Below are 15104 nucleotides of genomic sequence, written 5' to 3'. Positions count from 1 at the left end.
TCATCTCAGAGCTGTTGTCTTATGCTCTATAAAGTTCCATTAAGGCTAGATATGAACCTCTGATTTACTAAATGAGCTCTGATGTGTGAATAAAACCCATTTCTGTTTACACATGCTATTTTTCTATTATTTATTGATTCTAAATATGGCAAAACAGTCCAAATTATTCTGTCAACTTCTGACGACAATGCACTGACCAAATTATTATACTTTTATGGAGTTGTTGAGTCTTTTTAAGCTTAAAAGCTCAGTCACTATGATTGCATGGAAAACATCGACCTGCAATTGTTCCGAATTTCTCCTTTTGTGTTCCACCGAAGAAAGTAATTCAGAACGACATAAGGGTGAGTATTCTGAGTAAATGAAAACTAATTTGGGGGGGGGGGGGGGTAAACTATTCCTTTAACACTTTAACACTGTAATCATAATCCAACACAATAGACTCTGCACCATGTTGCTCATACAGGTTTTATTTATATTGTATATTTGTATATTTTAGTGTGTTGAATTATTATTTTTAGTGCCTTATTTATTCATAACTGTGTGTAATATACATTTTATGATGCCTATATCTTACACATAATAATAAACAGATTCTAATTACAAGCTCTACAAAACAATCACACTTTAAAGGTCAGCAGCATTCACTCATGGCAAGACTAGGCTTATCTGCATGTCTCTAATGTGGTTATCAGTCAGAGTTTTAGGAAATGATGCATTCATCCGAGTTCTGATCAATCCCACATCCACTTCCAAATTTAAGGTTAAATTCCCTAATAATCGCTGACGCCCGCGGCGCGTGCGTGAGAGAGAGAGAGTGAGTGAGTGAGAGAGCGCAAGATCTCTGCGATCTGTTCCTGTTCATCACTCACACCAGCAGCAGCACCAGCTCGGACCTTATAAATTCTCCATCCCAAATCCTGGAATATCAAACCGAGCAATATGAAATTGGACATAATGTGGATTTATCAAACTCTTCTGTGTGTCTTACTGTCCATGGATGCGGGTGAGTGACCATGACCACGTGAAGTGACTTATTGATTAACTGATTGTGTTTTAAATCGTGTTGATCACAGTGCAACGATGCCACTGTTAGATTGTCTTTGAGTAATATGAAGTCGATAAAACGTTCATGCATCTAAAAAAAAGTTAATCAAGTAATGGATCTAACTATTTTGTGCTGTCTTAGAAAAAGTAATGTGCTGTAAGATGTTTTATGCATTTTGAGGGTAAAGTGATTCTGGGGATATTGGATATTGTGTGTATGTTTAATATTTAAGACAAGAAAAAAAAAATACCATGGTGACCAAGTAGCCTACCATACTGCAGTTATTGAAAATTATATGATCAATAAGTTATGACAACATATGTTTTTACATTACTTTCACTTATCAAAATAAAACATTTTTATAAGTAATACAAGTTTCAACTCATCATTAAGCCAGTTTAATGTAATTTAAGTTGAAATGACTTAAACATCTAAGTTGATTGTACTTAAAAAAATTAAGGCATAGTGTAAGCCATCTGTGTCCTGACAAGAAGTTAAACTAAATGAAATTCTGCCACTGTCTGAAGGAGATCTCATATTAATGACAACTACACTGTAAACTCTCACTCTCAGTACTCTAAAATTGGGTTTAATTAAACTGCATTATCTATGAATGAAGCTTAATTGCTACAAAGTGGTGTCAGAGTTACAACCTGTAAGTTCATTGCACTTTACTGATGAAGAAACTTGAGTTAAAATTCTAACCAAGTGGAAATCCAAGATATTATTATAAAGATGATTTTTGTTTTTGTTTTACAGTATATGGTAAAAACTATGGTTACCATGGTAAATTGTTGGAAGGTTGTTGAGTGCCTGAAGGGTTCATGTGCATCAATTCCCAGCTTTTTTTTTGGGGGGGGGGGGGGGGGGGGGTAGAAAACTAAAAATGCAATTAAGGGGGAATAAACAATCAAGGGGTGTTTTAATAGGGGGCCAGTTTTCAAACTGTCCTCATCTACAATAGTGTGTATTTAGTTTGGATTTTACACAAACCCATTGACCCTTCCTCATGTTTCAGTCTCATAAACGGAAGCCTGGAGATGTTGCATGCATCACGTAGTGCAGAGGATATGGGGTGGTGTGGCCTAATGGTCAAAGTTCTGTGCTGGAACAGTATGTTGTAGGTTCAAACCCCACAAGATTATCACCATTGAGTCTTTTAGCAAGACACTTTTCATTTTCATGGGGCTTGAAACTGTAAAAAGTGTATAAAATCTCCAACATTTACGCTACTTCAGTCCTACTTTCATGACATGCATCATTAGATGCGCAACAGTAAAGCATCAGACCCTTCCCAGAGTGCACATTTCCAGCAATGGGCGAACGCACATATGGGGTGAATGGACTCTCTAAAGCGGCGTTATCGACGTGCTGTGCAACATCTGGACAGGGCCGTTTCTCCCATATTTCACCATTGCAAATATTCACCAGACCAGATGTGCTTCGTAAACACAGTACGAGAGGTTCTTCAAACTTTCACTGAAGCTCTAGGAAAGGAAAGGACATTAGTGAGTCAGACTGAAACCATTAATGCTGATGTTTCACTGATGCCCATCCTCATTGCTACCATCATCCCGTTGTTATTTAAGGAAGCGATTTAGCCAAATCTAATAAGCATGCTGGGAGATAAAGATGCCCCCGACAGGCCAGAAAGAGGAATTTAAAGGAGTCTAATTGGGGCGCTGAAGGAAAAGATCAATGTTTGAAGAGCAGCTTGATGAAATCCAGATGTGTTCAGATGCGGCCCAAACATTAATAATGTGTTCTCACCGAAACCGCTTCAGCCACAGGAGTTCGGTAAGAGATGTGGAGCACCACGCGTGCCTGAATCAAACTGAGGGGTGTTACCTTTCACCCCTGATTTTCAACAGTTTACTGAATGACTTGATAATCAGGGCACCGGGCCCAAGGCTACTGCACAGAACGGATCCAAGTTCATGCCCACGCTGTCACTGAGTGAGATAACAGCCTATGGGAGAGTATATACAGTTCTGTCATCAGCCTTTAAACGGGATAGTTCATCCAAAATGAAGTGAACATGCATGTCAAGCGTCAAAAAGAACAAAAAAAAAAAAGTGCCATAAAATGAGTCCATATGACTTGACAAATATTAAGTCAGTATTCACTGGTAACATTTGTGATTTAATGAGTCAGGTTCGACCCTGTCCCAGATGCTGCCCTTATGGATTACTGTCAGCACACTTATGAAACATGAAAATCCGAGACTCTTGTTGACATCACAAGCATGTGGACAAGACGACAACCACAAGTCCGCAAAACTGAAAGTACTCTCTTACTCAATGATCTGGTTGCTGAGGTTCTCCTGTTAAATTAGGCATGGAACAGAAGTTGTCTTTTCTTTCCTATTGAGACGTATCCAGGTGAAATTCTCACACAAGAAAAAATGTTGGGCGGGAATTGACTTTGTCCATGGGGAATTGATTGGATCGTTCTGGGGTGCGTTTCCCGAAAGCATCGTTGGCCAACTATGGTCGCAAGTTCCGTCGTTACCAATAGAGTTCAATGGACATTGCGATGAACTTGCGACCATAGTTGGCCAACGATGCTTTCGGGAAACGCACCCCTGGTTTGTTATTGCTGTGATGTCATGTGAGTGACAGGTTGTCCCACTCTCATGCCAGAAAACACATCATCACAGAAGAGCCATTGCTGCAATAGGGAGGGGAAAGTATTTTGAGACTATGAGGGCACATGATTTTTTTTATAAATCAAATCAAGTATAATAAATACTGCAATGATACAAGAATTGTCCATTTTGGCTTCATGGACTCCCTGGATGGGAAGATTTTCAGTGAAGAACGTCTGCACGGGTTCATTGGGTTGTAAAAAATTGATGTAGTTGTAATTTTGTACTATTGCATTTAAGAGTGCAGATCAGCAAATAAAGACAGTGTAAGGAAGACGTTGGACCTGGAAACAATAGAAAGATTATGTATATGTTTTAGTGTGGGAGTTACCATGTGAGCTTAGCACATGTATGTAAGCTGACTTTAGAAATATCCTCGGACCACCACAGTGCAGTGAATCGTGACACGTGTGTGTAAGTGAGAGTCTCTCGGCCCTTTACTGGCCTCTCATTCATTTCTGCAGAAGAAATAAATAGCAAACAGTCATAAAATAGCAAACAGAAACCTGATTATACTCATGTTAAAGAATGTAAATGCTGACGAGTCTATGTATGTTTACTCTGCTTACTTTTGTTCATTAAAGAAACTTTTAGACACCAAAGAATCTTAAAAAAAGTATTAGAATGATTTTTGAAGGATCATGTGACACTGGACTAGTGATGCTGAATTAAAACAATATTACAGTTATATCTAATGAATATAGCCTTGGTGAGCATAAGAGACTAAAAAATTAAACAAAATCTTACCGACCACAAACTTTTGAATAGCAGTGTATATTGTAAAATATTTCAAAGTGTCATTTTAAAAACAGGTCACGTCAAAACAAACATAAAAAAAAAGTATTTAAAAAGTTCTTTTCATTACACTCTAAAGAGTGGAAATTTTAAAATGAAAATGAATTTGTAAGGAAAATCTGTCAATCAGTTTTAATTCACAGAGACACAAATTTGGTACAAATGGGACTGTTTCCTGAGAATGACCCTTCTGATAATGTGTGTGACAGCTCTGACATGTATGAGATTACGAGTGTACATGTACGTGTGTGTGTTTTAAGTACCTGCGTGTGTGTTTGGGTTTAATCTCCTTGTCTCTTTTGTTCAGAGTGCAGAAAACAGACATTGCAGAGGTTTCAGAAAAGTGAAAACAGCCGGCTGCTTTGTACAGACTGTCCAGAATCTCCTCGAATTAGAAACCTCTCGCTGGATGATTGTGCACGCAAATGCAGCAAGAGCAAGAAGTCCTGCAGGTGACACATGCACATGTAATCACACAGACACACAAGTTTACAGGGGTAGTTCAACCACAAAAATGAAAATTCTGTTATCATTTACTCATGTCGTTTTGTTTCTCAACCCTAGTGAAAAAACCCGAGACCAAAATGTATTTAAAATACATGTATTTCATACTTTGTATACTACAAATCCATTCACATTAACTGACACTTGCAGATATAAATATTATAATTTAACTTTATGTGGAGTACTTCTTTATTGCACAATGCACATTTCTGAATATTAAGCCTAAAATGTGTTTTAATATAATATGTGTTTAATATATGTTTCAAATATACTTAATTATCTTTAGTTGGACCTCAGCACTATTTCCAGATAACTGAAGTGCATTAAAGGGATACTCCACTTTAAAATGAAAATTCTGTCATCATATACTCACCCTCATGTTGTTTCAAACCTGTATGAATTTTTTCCTTCTGCTGAACAGAAAGGAAGATATGTAGAAGAATGTCAGTAACCAGACAGTTTCTGGTACCATTGACTTCCATAGTAGAAAAAAAAATAAAAAATACTATGGAAGTCAATGGTACCAGAAACTGTCTGGTTACTAACATTCTTCTACATATATTCCTTTCTGTTCAGCAGAAGAAAGAAATTCATACAGGTTTGAAACAACATGAGGGTGAGTATATGATGACAGAATTTTCATTTTAAAGTGGAGTATCCCTTTAAGTACAAAATTAGCTGTTCCAATTTAGCAGACTTTAAGTATACCAATTTAGTATACCAAAAGCACAATTGTAGGGTATTTTTATTTAGTATATAAATATGTAAATGTATCATAGTAACAGTATTTCAAATACATTTTGGTAAATTTATTTTTCACTAGGGACCTTCATCTGATCGTGGTGGTTCTCTGACCCAACAATTGTCTTTCGTTTTCTTGGTTTTCTCTCCTTGCTTCCTTACAGGGCATTCTACTTTGACCAGATAAACAGGAAATGTCACTTGCTTCCCTTCGATCGTTTCTCCGAAGGCGCAAAGAGAGAGCGAAAACCCAATTGTGACCTTTTCGAGAAGAAAGGTAAATATTTTGAATTCCCTTTTGAAGAAGTTCACTCACACTTGACTTTTTACTTTTATTATTTCTGACGTTTTCTTGGAAATATTTGGTTGTAAAACTGCGCAAATGCCAGTCATGTTTGTTTAGATTGCTGGCTCGAAGTGTAAAATCACTTCTATGTATAAAATCCCCTCTGTCATTGTAAACAACACATGCTTAAGAGATTTGGCAGGAAACGGAGTATAAGAAAGCATTACTGTTGACGGTAACAAGATGCCGTATGTTTATGCTTTCAGCAAAAGCTGGAGTTGAAAATTTAGATTTATGCCATGGTTGTCAGTAAAACTTGTGTTTGGAGACTTAAATCACTTCAGGATGTCAGTGAAATGTGTAATCTGTAAACAACGTTCATCATATCAGATTATATGAATATCTGTGTGCCGTTTGTTTTCCACAGACTATGTGAGGGAGTGCATCATTGGGTCAGGTGTCAACTACAAGGGGAGAAGGTCTATCACAAAGACTGGAATTACGTGTCAATCCTGGAATATGTCCATCCCACATGAGCACAAGTAAAAAGTCACTCTCTTTTTTTGATTTCTCTCTCTTTGACTCTCTGGGATGAATTTACTAAACAGTTGTGCTAATTAAAGCGCTGGTGGATTAAGTCATTGACATTATCTTCTGTGCAAATAGACCTAATTTAAATGGAAATAAGGCTAATTGTAAGTGAATGGCATTTTTAAGATGCACTATCATGTTTTTTTATTGTTTAAATCAGTCAGGCACTGAAAAAGTACCCCTAAATAATTGTCTCAGCCAATAGAAATGCTTTGGGAAGGAACCAGATCTTGCAAGACATCCACATGCAACATTGTGACGCCTCTTGGTTCCTTAGTGAATTGTTTTAGATCAATGGAGCCGGTGCTTTCAAATAAAACGCAAACTATTTACCTTAGTATAAATAGCATATCACTTTTATTTACACTTTGTGTATAGCACCTATCACTACTCGCACTCGTAAACAAGATGCTAATTATTGTGTTTTACACTGTGTGCAAACATTATCTAAAACTATTTACTCTCAGTATAAATAGCGTTTAAGTTCTGTTACACTTTGTGTAAACTGCATCTACCTTTTGTACACACTGAGTAAATAGCTACAGCTAATAAACAACGCTATTCATAGTCAATTCTTGCATCTGTCTTTTAAACCGCTCATTCCTCTGCAACTCATTATCTCAGTAAGCTTGTCATTTGCAGCTTTCATATGGTCTCTGACAATTTTCGCAATACTCCTCACTGTTCCTAGCGTGGACTTAGCCGTTAGCCGTTAATTGCAGTCAGTGTGCTGTCTGCCAACAATCACTGATTAGTCTAGACTGCAGATGAGATTGCTTTCAGGCCTGGTCGTTTGAGGGTCATCTTTCTCACAACAGAAGTTAAGTGGGACTATTCGGAGTGATGCCTTGACTGTGCGAACACAAGCCATTCTGGTTAATGTGGTCAATTGTTGCCAGCTCCTTGTTAGCCAAGAGGTTATTAGCACTAAGAGCTACACTGCTTACAAGCTGTATAAAGATTTTAGAGGTGAGAGAATGAAAGAAAGATAGAAAAAGAATGAGAGAAGGAGGATTTATGGACTGAAGTCATGTTCTGTCTGCCCTCCAGCTGAGCTCACAAAGCCGCAGACACATTAAAATACGAGCAACATTCGAGACTAGTGCACAGATGCTAATCCAGATCCTCTCCTCCCTATGGATAACAGTACTTTCCGACTTCGATTCCCTTCGAACCTTTTTCCATGTGATAAGATCTTTTTCCTCTCAGACCCAAGCTTCTCAATCTATCCACCAGAACAATGTGTCCACCTGCCCCATACATTTGGCCAAGCCAAACGGGGGAGACAGCAGACAATGATCAGAAAGAATGTGATGAGAACCAAGTAAATCTACTCTAAAAGACAAAGAATGCAAGCCCCCTTTCTACCAAGAAGGTGCCAGTGCTGGTTCCAGAGCCGGTGGCCAGCCAACTTCCAGGAAATGTCACTTTGTTGAGATGAAAACCTTTTGTATGTACACAAATGGAGAGTTTCCAATAAATTGCCCATTTCCGACTCATATGACCTCCAGGTGTTGTAAGTGTGATTAAAGAAAGTTTAAAGTTTCTGTTTGGATTGCATTCAGTGTGCGAGAGCGTCTGTTGGAAGCCAGAGAAGAATAGCTGGCTAACATCTGTTAGCACAACATCATTAGCTGTAGAAATCTCAGGTCTCATGTGGAACCAGCCACAAGATCCAGATGCAGGAGCACAGTCCATTCCAGCACCACACTCCTTTCGTAACCCAGTTGTTTAAGCAAGTCATCTGTGCTGCATGGCTTTTGTTTAGATGGTGTCCTAATCTGGTGTTATTTTAACTTATATTTAAGGTCTAGTATTGGATTTGATTGTAAGAGTTTTCTAGATCAATTCATTGTTTAGGTACACTTAGAAGATAGCATTTGTTGAGGTACAATATGCTGGTTTTACATGGTTGAAGCTGGTCATTTATGGTTTTTAGCTGGTCCAGACTGGCTTAGGTGATATTCAGGTCAATCTAGTAGACCAGGGTTCCTCAAATCTGGCCTTGGAGGGACACTACCCTCAAGAATTTAGCTTCAACCCTAATCAAAGACACCTTAGCAAGCTAAACAAGGTCTTAAGAGTTACTTAAAAATTCAGGTAGGAGACTTTGTTCAGGGTTTGAGCTTCCGTCCTCCAGGGAAACATGTGGAGGACCATCCATACATCTTCCATACTGTTTATCCTGTATATAGGGTTGTGGGACCTGGTAGACCAGGGGTGTCCAATCCTGCTCCTGGAGGGCCATTTTAGAGGGCCTGCAGAGTTTAGCTCCAACCTGCCCTTTTGGAATCATCTATTAATCTCAAAGTCCTTGATCAACTGGTCTAGGAATATTTAATTAAGGTTGGAGCTACACTTTTGACACCCCTGTGTTTGACCATCTTGGTCAACCCGTTTTGAGAATGTAGACTATCCTGGTGTGGACCTCTCTGCTGAAAGACCTATCTTGCACCCAGCGCAATTGACTTTGTACACCGACGCATATATCATTCCTATTTTGCACCCGCGCACAGCGGACATTTCCCTCCACAGACGCACGTCGGTAAATTAGGAAATGAACTTGTGCTCCTGGGGGCGGTTCAGCGCAAAGAGGAGGCGTGTTCCGGCGCAAACATTCCATGGTGCTATTTTGCAGGTTTAGAAAACAATTCCGCCACTGACCAGGAAAAACCTAGTCTAAAGTCAGTGGCGCGTTGCGCATGTTATTCATATGCTATTTTAAGGGCGCATGCTTGGCCATAATCAGTTATGTGTGCACAACGCGCATACACTTTGCTTATCTCATCTACACACAGACGCAGCAGTTCTCATTTTTAGAAAACCATACATTATTACAAGGAAAAATATGAACACACGAGGGAAATCATTGTCCATGAAGATGTGAAAAAATAGGCATAAATCTAGCTTACACATTTACCCAAATTATTATACGCCTGTTTAACCGAAGCTAATTTGGGTGGGTTTCTCCCATCCCCATCCAATGTAACTTCTCTGTGTTTTATGGCCCTGACGAGAACGTCAGTCTCCTCGGCTGTGAACCGCCTCTGGCGCGCGCCTGGCAAATCCGCTGTTATAATAGCAAACCGCCATGGAACAAGCGCGCCTGCTCTTAAAGGGAATGTGAGATGTCGCTCTGATTGGTTTATTTCACGTTACGCCCAAACCACACCTATGAATAATGAAGCTACTTCAGACCAACCCATTTTAGATTTGCGTCGGGCGCAAGAGTCATTTATCCCGCCGGTATAATAGCAACAGCGCCCAAGACCCGCCAACAAAGTTGCGTTTCGCGCTTGATACTTGCATTTCAGATCGTTAAAATAGGGCCCACAGTCTTCTTAACTAGCTCAATCAAGGAGACTTCCATGATCAACCTCCTGCTAAGTTTTGCTGATGAACAACATGGCTATGCCAGGTCTCAAGGTGAACCAGCACCAAACTAGCACTAACTAGAAATTCATACTTGTCTAAGTTGACCTTTTAGGCTGATTGAGCTGATTTACTCAATTAGTGTTCCAAAAGACCAGGGGTATCCAATCCTGCTCTTGGTGGTCCAACTTTCTGCAACTTTCTGCTTCAACCTGCTCCAACACACCTGCTTGGAAGATTGTGGTAATCCTAAAACACCTTTTCTGCGTCCGAAATCAAATACTTCCCTACTATATAGTATGCGGGGGAAAAAGTATGTCAACAGAGTAGTATGCCGAATACATGGTATTTGAAAAACTATATGCAAAAATTAGGGTTAATTAGGGTTAGAGCTAAACTCAACAGGACAGTGGTCCTAGGAGTAGTGGACAAAAGTCAATTTGAGCTGGATGATCACTTTAACTGAATTTTTAACTCTGTTTTCCCTCTCCTTTTATCTATATATTTATTTATCAGTTTCAAGCCTGCCAGACACAAAAAGTTTGACCTGCGTCAGAACTTCTGCCGAAACCCGGACAATGATCCAAGTGGACCCTGGTGCTTCACTGAACTCACTGAGACTCGGCACCAGGAATGTGGGCTGCCCCAATGTTCAGACGGTTAGAGATGGCCTCATCTATACTATAATATGTGTTATTTGTGATATGAGAGTACAGTATGTGAGTGTGTTTGTGTCTGTTGCACCATCTGCGTGATAAGACTATTTCTATGTGTGCATTTGGTGTTTGTAATACCTGTGTGTTTCTGTGTGTTTGTAGTGGAGTGCATGAGGTGTAATGGGGAAACATACAGGGGGCCCATGGATCACACAGAGAGTGGGAAAGAGTGCCAGAGATGGGACTCACAGAAACCTCATAAACACACCTACCAGCCTCACAGGTACCCATTCACATGTACTCGCACACACATATACACACTCAACTGTGCGATTTACTCGTTCTTCTGTATCTGTATTTATAGGCATGCAGGTAAAGGCCTGGATGACAACTACTGCCGCAATCCCAATAATGACGTGCGTCCGTGGTGTTACACAATGGACAAAAGCACAACATGGGAATACTGTAACATCAGTGTGTGTGGTCAGTTCACTTTTCTTCATCTTTCTTTCTATAAAACGTACATGCTATGGGGTTTTAGCTATGTTTCTGGTTTGGATTTGTTGTGATATTGTGTTCTCTCCATTTTGTACCTGACTAAAATATTATATTATATTATATTATATTATATTATATTATATTATATTATATTATATTATATTATATTATATTATATTATATTATATTATATTATATTATATTATATTATATTATATTATATTTATTATATTATTGAATGTAATTCAAGCTAAAAGTTTGTAATGCATGTGGATGAAACCCCATCTATCACAGATAGTTGCGTGTGCGTGATATTTAGTTTGGCACAGGGATTGTGTACAGGTGCACTGGCTTGTTGTAAATCTCATAGTTACTCCTGTGTTTCATCCCATGCCTGGAATTCCTGACATTCTCTCTCCCTATCTCTGTTTCAGACTCAGATAATGATGTGGAAGTGGAGGTGACCACCTCTTGCTTTCGGGGTCAGGGAGAGGGCTATAGGGGTACAGTCAGTGTGACCCCTGCAGGTGTGACCTGTCAACGTTGGGACGCCCTATTTCCTCACAACCATTCATACACACCACACAACTATAAATGCAAGTGAGTCATTCTACACTAATGTTTTTTTTATTATCATCATAATCACATAACTACATAACACTTTTTGAAGAAAATATGAGTGGTGTTTGCCAATGGAAAATATATAATATGATATATTTACCTTTTGTTGATATTCATAATATGCTTGGATATTTTAAAAGGGTAGGGTTTTTTTCAGTCATAAGAACCTTAATGCCACCAAATAGCTACTGTAACCAAATAGATTCAAAATATTGAATGAAATAAAGTAAAATAAAACAAAAAATCTAAAGAATTGTTTTCCACTAGGTTTTTGTTAATGAATGAAAGCAAGAATGATATTTCCCCAAAACATGTCACATGGAGAAAAATTTGATGATTTACATAAATGAATAAAACATACTCTAACACTCTTTATAAATCAGACACATTATTTAAACTTTTGTGCTTTAATGTTCTCAAACTTACTAGTTTAATGACACACTAGAAAACTTAACAACCAAATAAAAAGCGCATTAGAATCATCGCAATATACACAATGTTACTCAATGATATATTGCCAGCAAAATCATTACAAACATATTGTAAACATTTACAGGATTAGGGGGTTGTTCACCTCTGACTGGTACTAAATCATTCTGAAAAAGATGCAGAAAAAATATATACATGATGCAAATGTGATTTTACAAAATTGTTTGTGCGTGTCCCATTCAGGGATCTCAGGGAGAACTATTGCAGAAACCCTGATGGCTCTGAAATTCCCTGGTGTTTCACCAGAGACCCAAAAGTACGCAAAGCTTTCTGTACCAACATCCCAAGATGTGAGGCAGAGAGCTCTGACAGCACAGGTAAGCCCACACACACACACACACACACACACACACACACTTCTTACACGCTTACACACACTCTCACACTTGTACTGCACCGCATGGCTAAGCATCGTGAACCATATTAGCCACATAATGAATTATGTTGTTCCAAAACGCTTAGCTCATCATAATTTACAAGAATTTTAATGATGAAAGACAAAGATGTTTTGCACAGAGGCGCCATCACGGACGTTTGGAGACTGCCTGTAAAGATCTGGCACCAGCTCCAGTGCGGTTTTGTTCTGGGTACCCTCACATTCCCCTTCGTCTGTGTCATACAAGCGCTCCTAAAAGAAAAAGATTCTTCTGCACAAATCGTGTAGTCTGTTTCAAAATCCTATTAGAATAGTCTCTTTTTTTTTTCATGTGTGTTCCAGCTATGTGTTTCAAAAGACACATTTCTCACCAGAAGAGAGTCCCTTTGAGGTTTCAGGTCAGAGAGACAGAGCAATGCCTCTCTGGATTCACTCAAACTTCAGTCAGATCTTGGCACAGACAAAAGCTTTTTTCCCCTACTTGTTTGCCAACCACCAATTGTAAAGTGGTCCCTGACGTGAAATCGGCCCTCCCCCTCTAGTAAAATGCTATTTCAAACATGCTTACTTGATGACAGCATGGATACAATCAGCAAATCCATAAATAATCTAAACATGGAGCTTTGAATAAGCATGGCTTTTACTGAAGATACTGTACATGCATGTGTTCAGGCATGTTAACACTGTATGTTTTATCTGTGTCCTAGAATGTTATGAAGACAACGGGGAGAGTTACCGTGGCAATTTGTCGAAAACAAGATCTGGGATTCCTTGTGGGCTGTGGTCCGACCACACATTCAGGTACACGTTTCCATGAAGTCACTAAAACAATTGAAAGCTGCCGTGTGCCATTTCATTTTCACGTTAAAATGCGTTCTATTCCATGGTAATGTTCAGAGACAACAAGTAAATGAGACAAAGCACAAACCACTAACTTTCAGTTGTTTTCAGCATTGCTGGGTTTGAGTGATCAACCAATGGCATGAATTTGTGGGCTGGTTTAAACACAGTCGTGGAATCCAGTCATAAAAATGGAATTGACTGTATAACTCAAAATGACACTGAATTTGGCCAATTTTGGATGAATGAGTGCCGCAGATTTATAAAAAGATCCAAATGGCTCACAAATGAGTGAAAAATACATACACTTACATTTGATCCAATGCTCAACATTGAATAATCTATTAAAAATGACATAAAATAAGTTGTATTTTACCCAAAATCTTATTAGATATTGTATATCAAGTATTTTGTAGTTTCGTGTCGTGTTGCGTTGCCTGAATTGAAATCAGTTGTGAGTCTTTTGTGCTTTGTGCAAACTAAGCCAACAGTCGGCTGTCCTCCAACGTCGGGCCATCAGTGAGCGTCTACCGGCCCAGTTTTTGCAATGTGTTCCGCACTGTCGGCACCCATCACGTTGAATAGAGAACTCTGACTGGCTTAGCGAACGAGTCAGTGCATGCGAATAAAAGCGAAAGTGATGAAAGCAAGCAAAGAAGTCAAGACAGAAAAGACCGGTTCAAATTACCTGAGCATTCAATATGCGAAATCTTTCAACAACGTTAGCCACCTGGAATGAAGAAAGTGATCAGCATGATGTATTTTCAAAATGTTACAGTAAGGAAATGCTGCTTGGGTTTGCATATTTGCAGTTCCAGTTTAGGTTTCCCTTTTTGAAGGATGAATATAGACTATTGATACCTGCTGATATAGACAGTTATTTCCTTACATGCTGGTGCAGAACGCACATGCTAGTTGACAGTCGACTTTAGTCCTTTTGGTGTGTTCAAGCGCACCAAAAGGACTGTCAAGTGTTGTCGGCAGCCGACAACACTATCAGCTTTCATTGCCGCTAGTTCTTTTATGATGGCTTGGCTTGTCGCCCTTAACATGCAGAGTGCTATTTGTATTACACTTGACTATGTAGAGCAATCCAGATCTGTCTTACAAGGTTCCATTCTAGTCAGGATGCTGTCTTAGAAGGCAGTTGTCTATGTAGTCAGTGAGGCATCTCACTCGGTTTTGAAATATTTCGAGCTTTTTTGCACTTTTGCTCTCTCATGGGTTCCTGTTGACTCTTGGAACCAGTTTTCCTTGCAGAAATCATATATTAGCACTGATGTTGAGTTTGTTTTGAAAGGCGGTTATCAGGCAGTATTACAACATTGAAAGAGGACTGAGGCAGTGATAACAAACAGAAGAGGGAGAGCCGGGCCGCTCATATTCATCACTGATACACCGAGGACAGAAAATACCACACACTGTTCTCCGGGAGACAAATGCCCCATAAAGCAACTCGCTCAGCGTCCTGTAGTCCCTCAGCTAAGCTGTTAACATCACTTAATTTACAGGAATTTTAAAAGCCAAAATGGCACAGACAGATGGACATGTTGCAGGAGTGACCTCTGACCCCAGGAAGTGCTGTCCCCCGCTCTCAAAACACGGGCAGATCAAAGCCAATCAGCTTCTTCAAATGGCGT

The 15104-nt window shown here is 39.2% G+C and overlaps 1 protein-coding gene across 1 annotated transcript in view; it reads left to right on the top strand.

The window, feature by feature from the left end:
* The first annotated feature begins 866 nt into the window (after positions 1-866).
* Positions 867-15104, top strand: part of hgfa (hepatocyte growth factor a) — a 24497-nt gene continuing 10259 nt past the window's right edge. The window contains exons 1-10 of the mRNA XM_081362726.1: positions 867-1006; positions 4798-4942; positions 5900-6012; positions 6449-6563; positions 10501-10643; positions 10803-10923; positions 11005-11123; positions 11573-11738; positions 12432-12565; positions 13332-13425. Coding sequence (XP_081218852.1) covers positions 943-1006; positions 4798-4942; positions 5900-6012; positions 6449-6563; positions 10501-10643; positions 10803-10923; positions 11005-11123; positions 11573-11738; positions 12432-12565; positions 13332-13425 — 1214 coding nt within the window. The 5' untranslated portion in view covers positions 867-942. The remainder of the gene's footprint in view (positions 1007-4797; positions 4943-5899; positions 6013-6448; positions 6564-10500; positions 10644-10802; positions 10924-11004; positions 11124-11572; positions 11739-12431; positions 12566-13331; positions 13426-15104) is intronic.

This window comes from Scardinius erythrophthalmus, assembly GCF_964197995.2.
Source record: "Scardinius erythrophthalmus genome assembly, chromosome: 4".
NCBI classification, from domain to species: domain Eukaryota; kingdom Metazoa; phylum Chordata; class Actinopteri; order Cypriniformes; family Leuciscidae; genus Scardinius; species Scardinius erythrophthalmus.
Note: the sequence above shows the minus strand (reverse complement) of the source record. Positions and strands in the feature narration are given on the sequence as shown.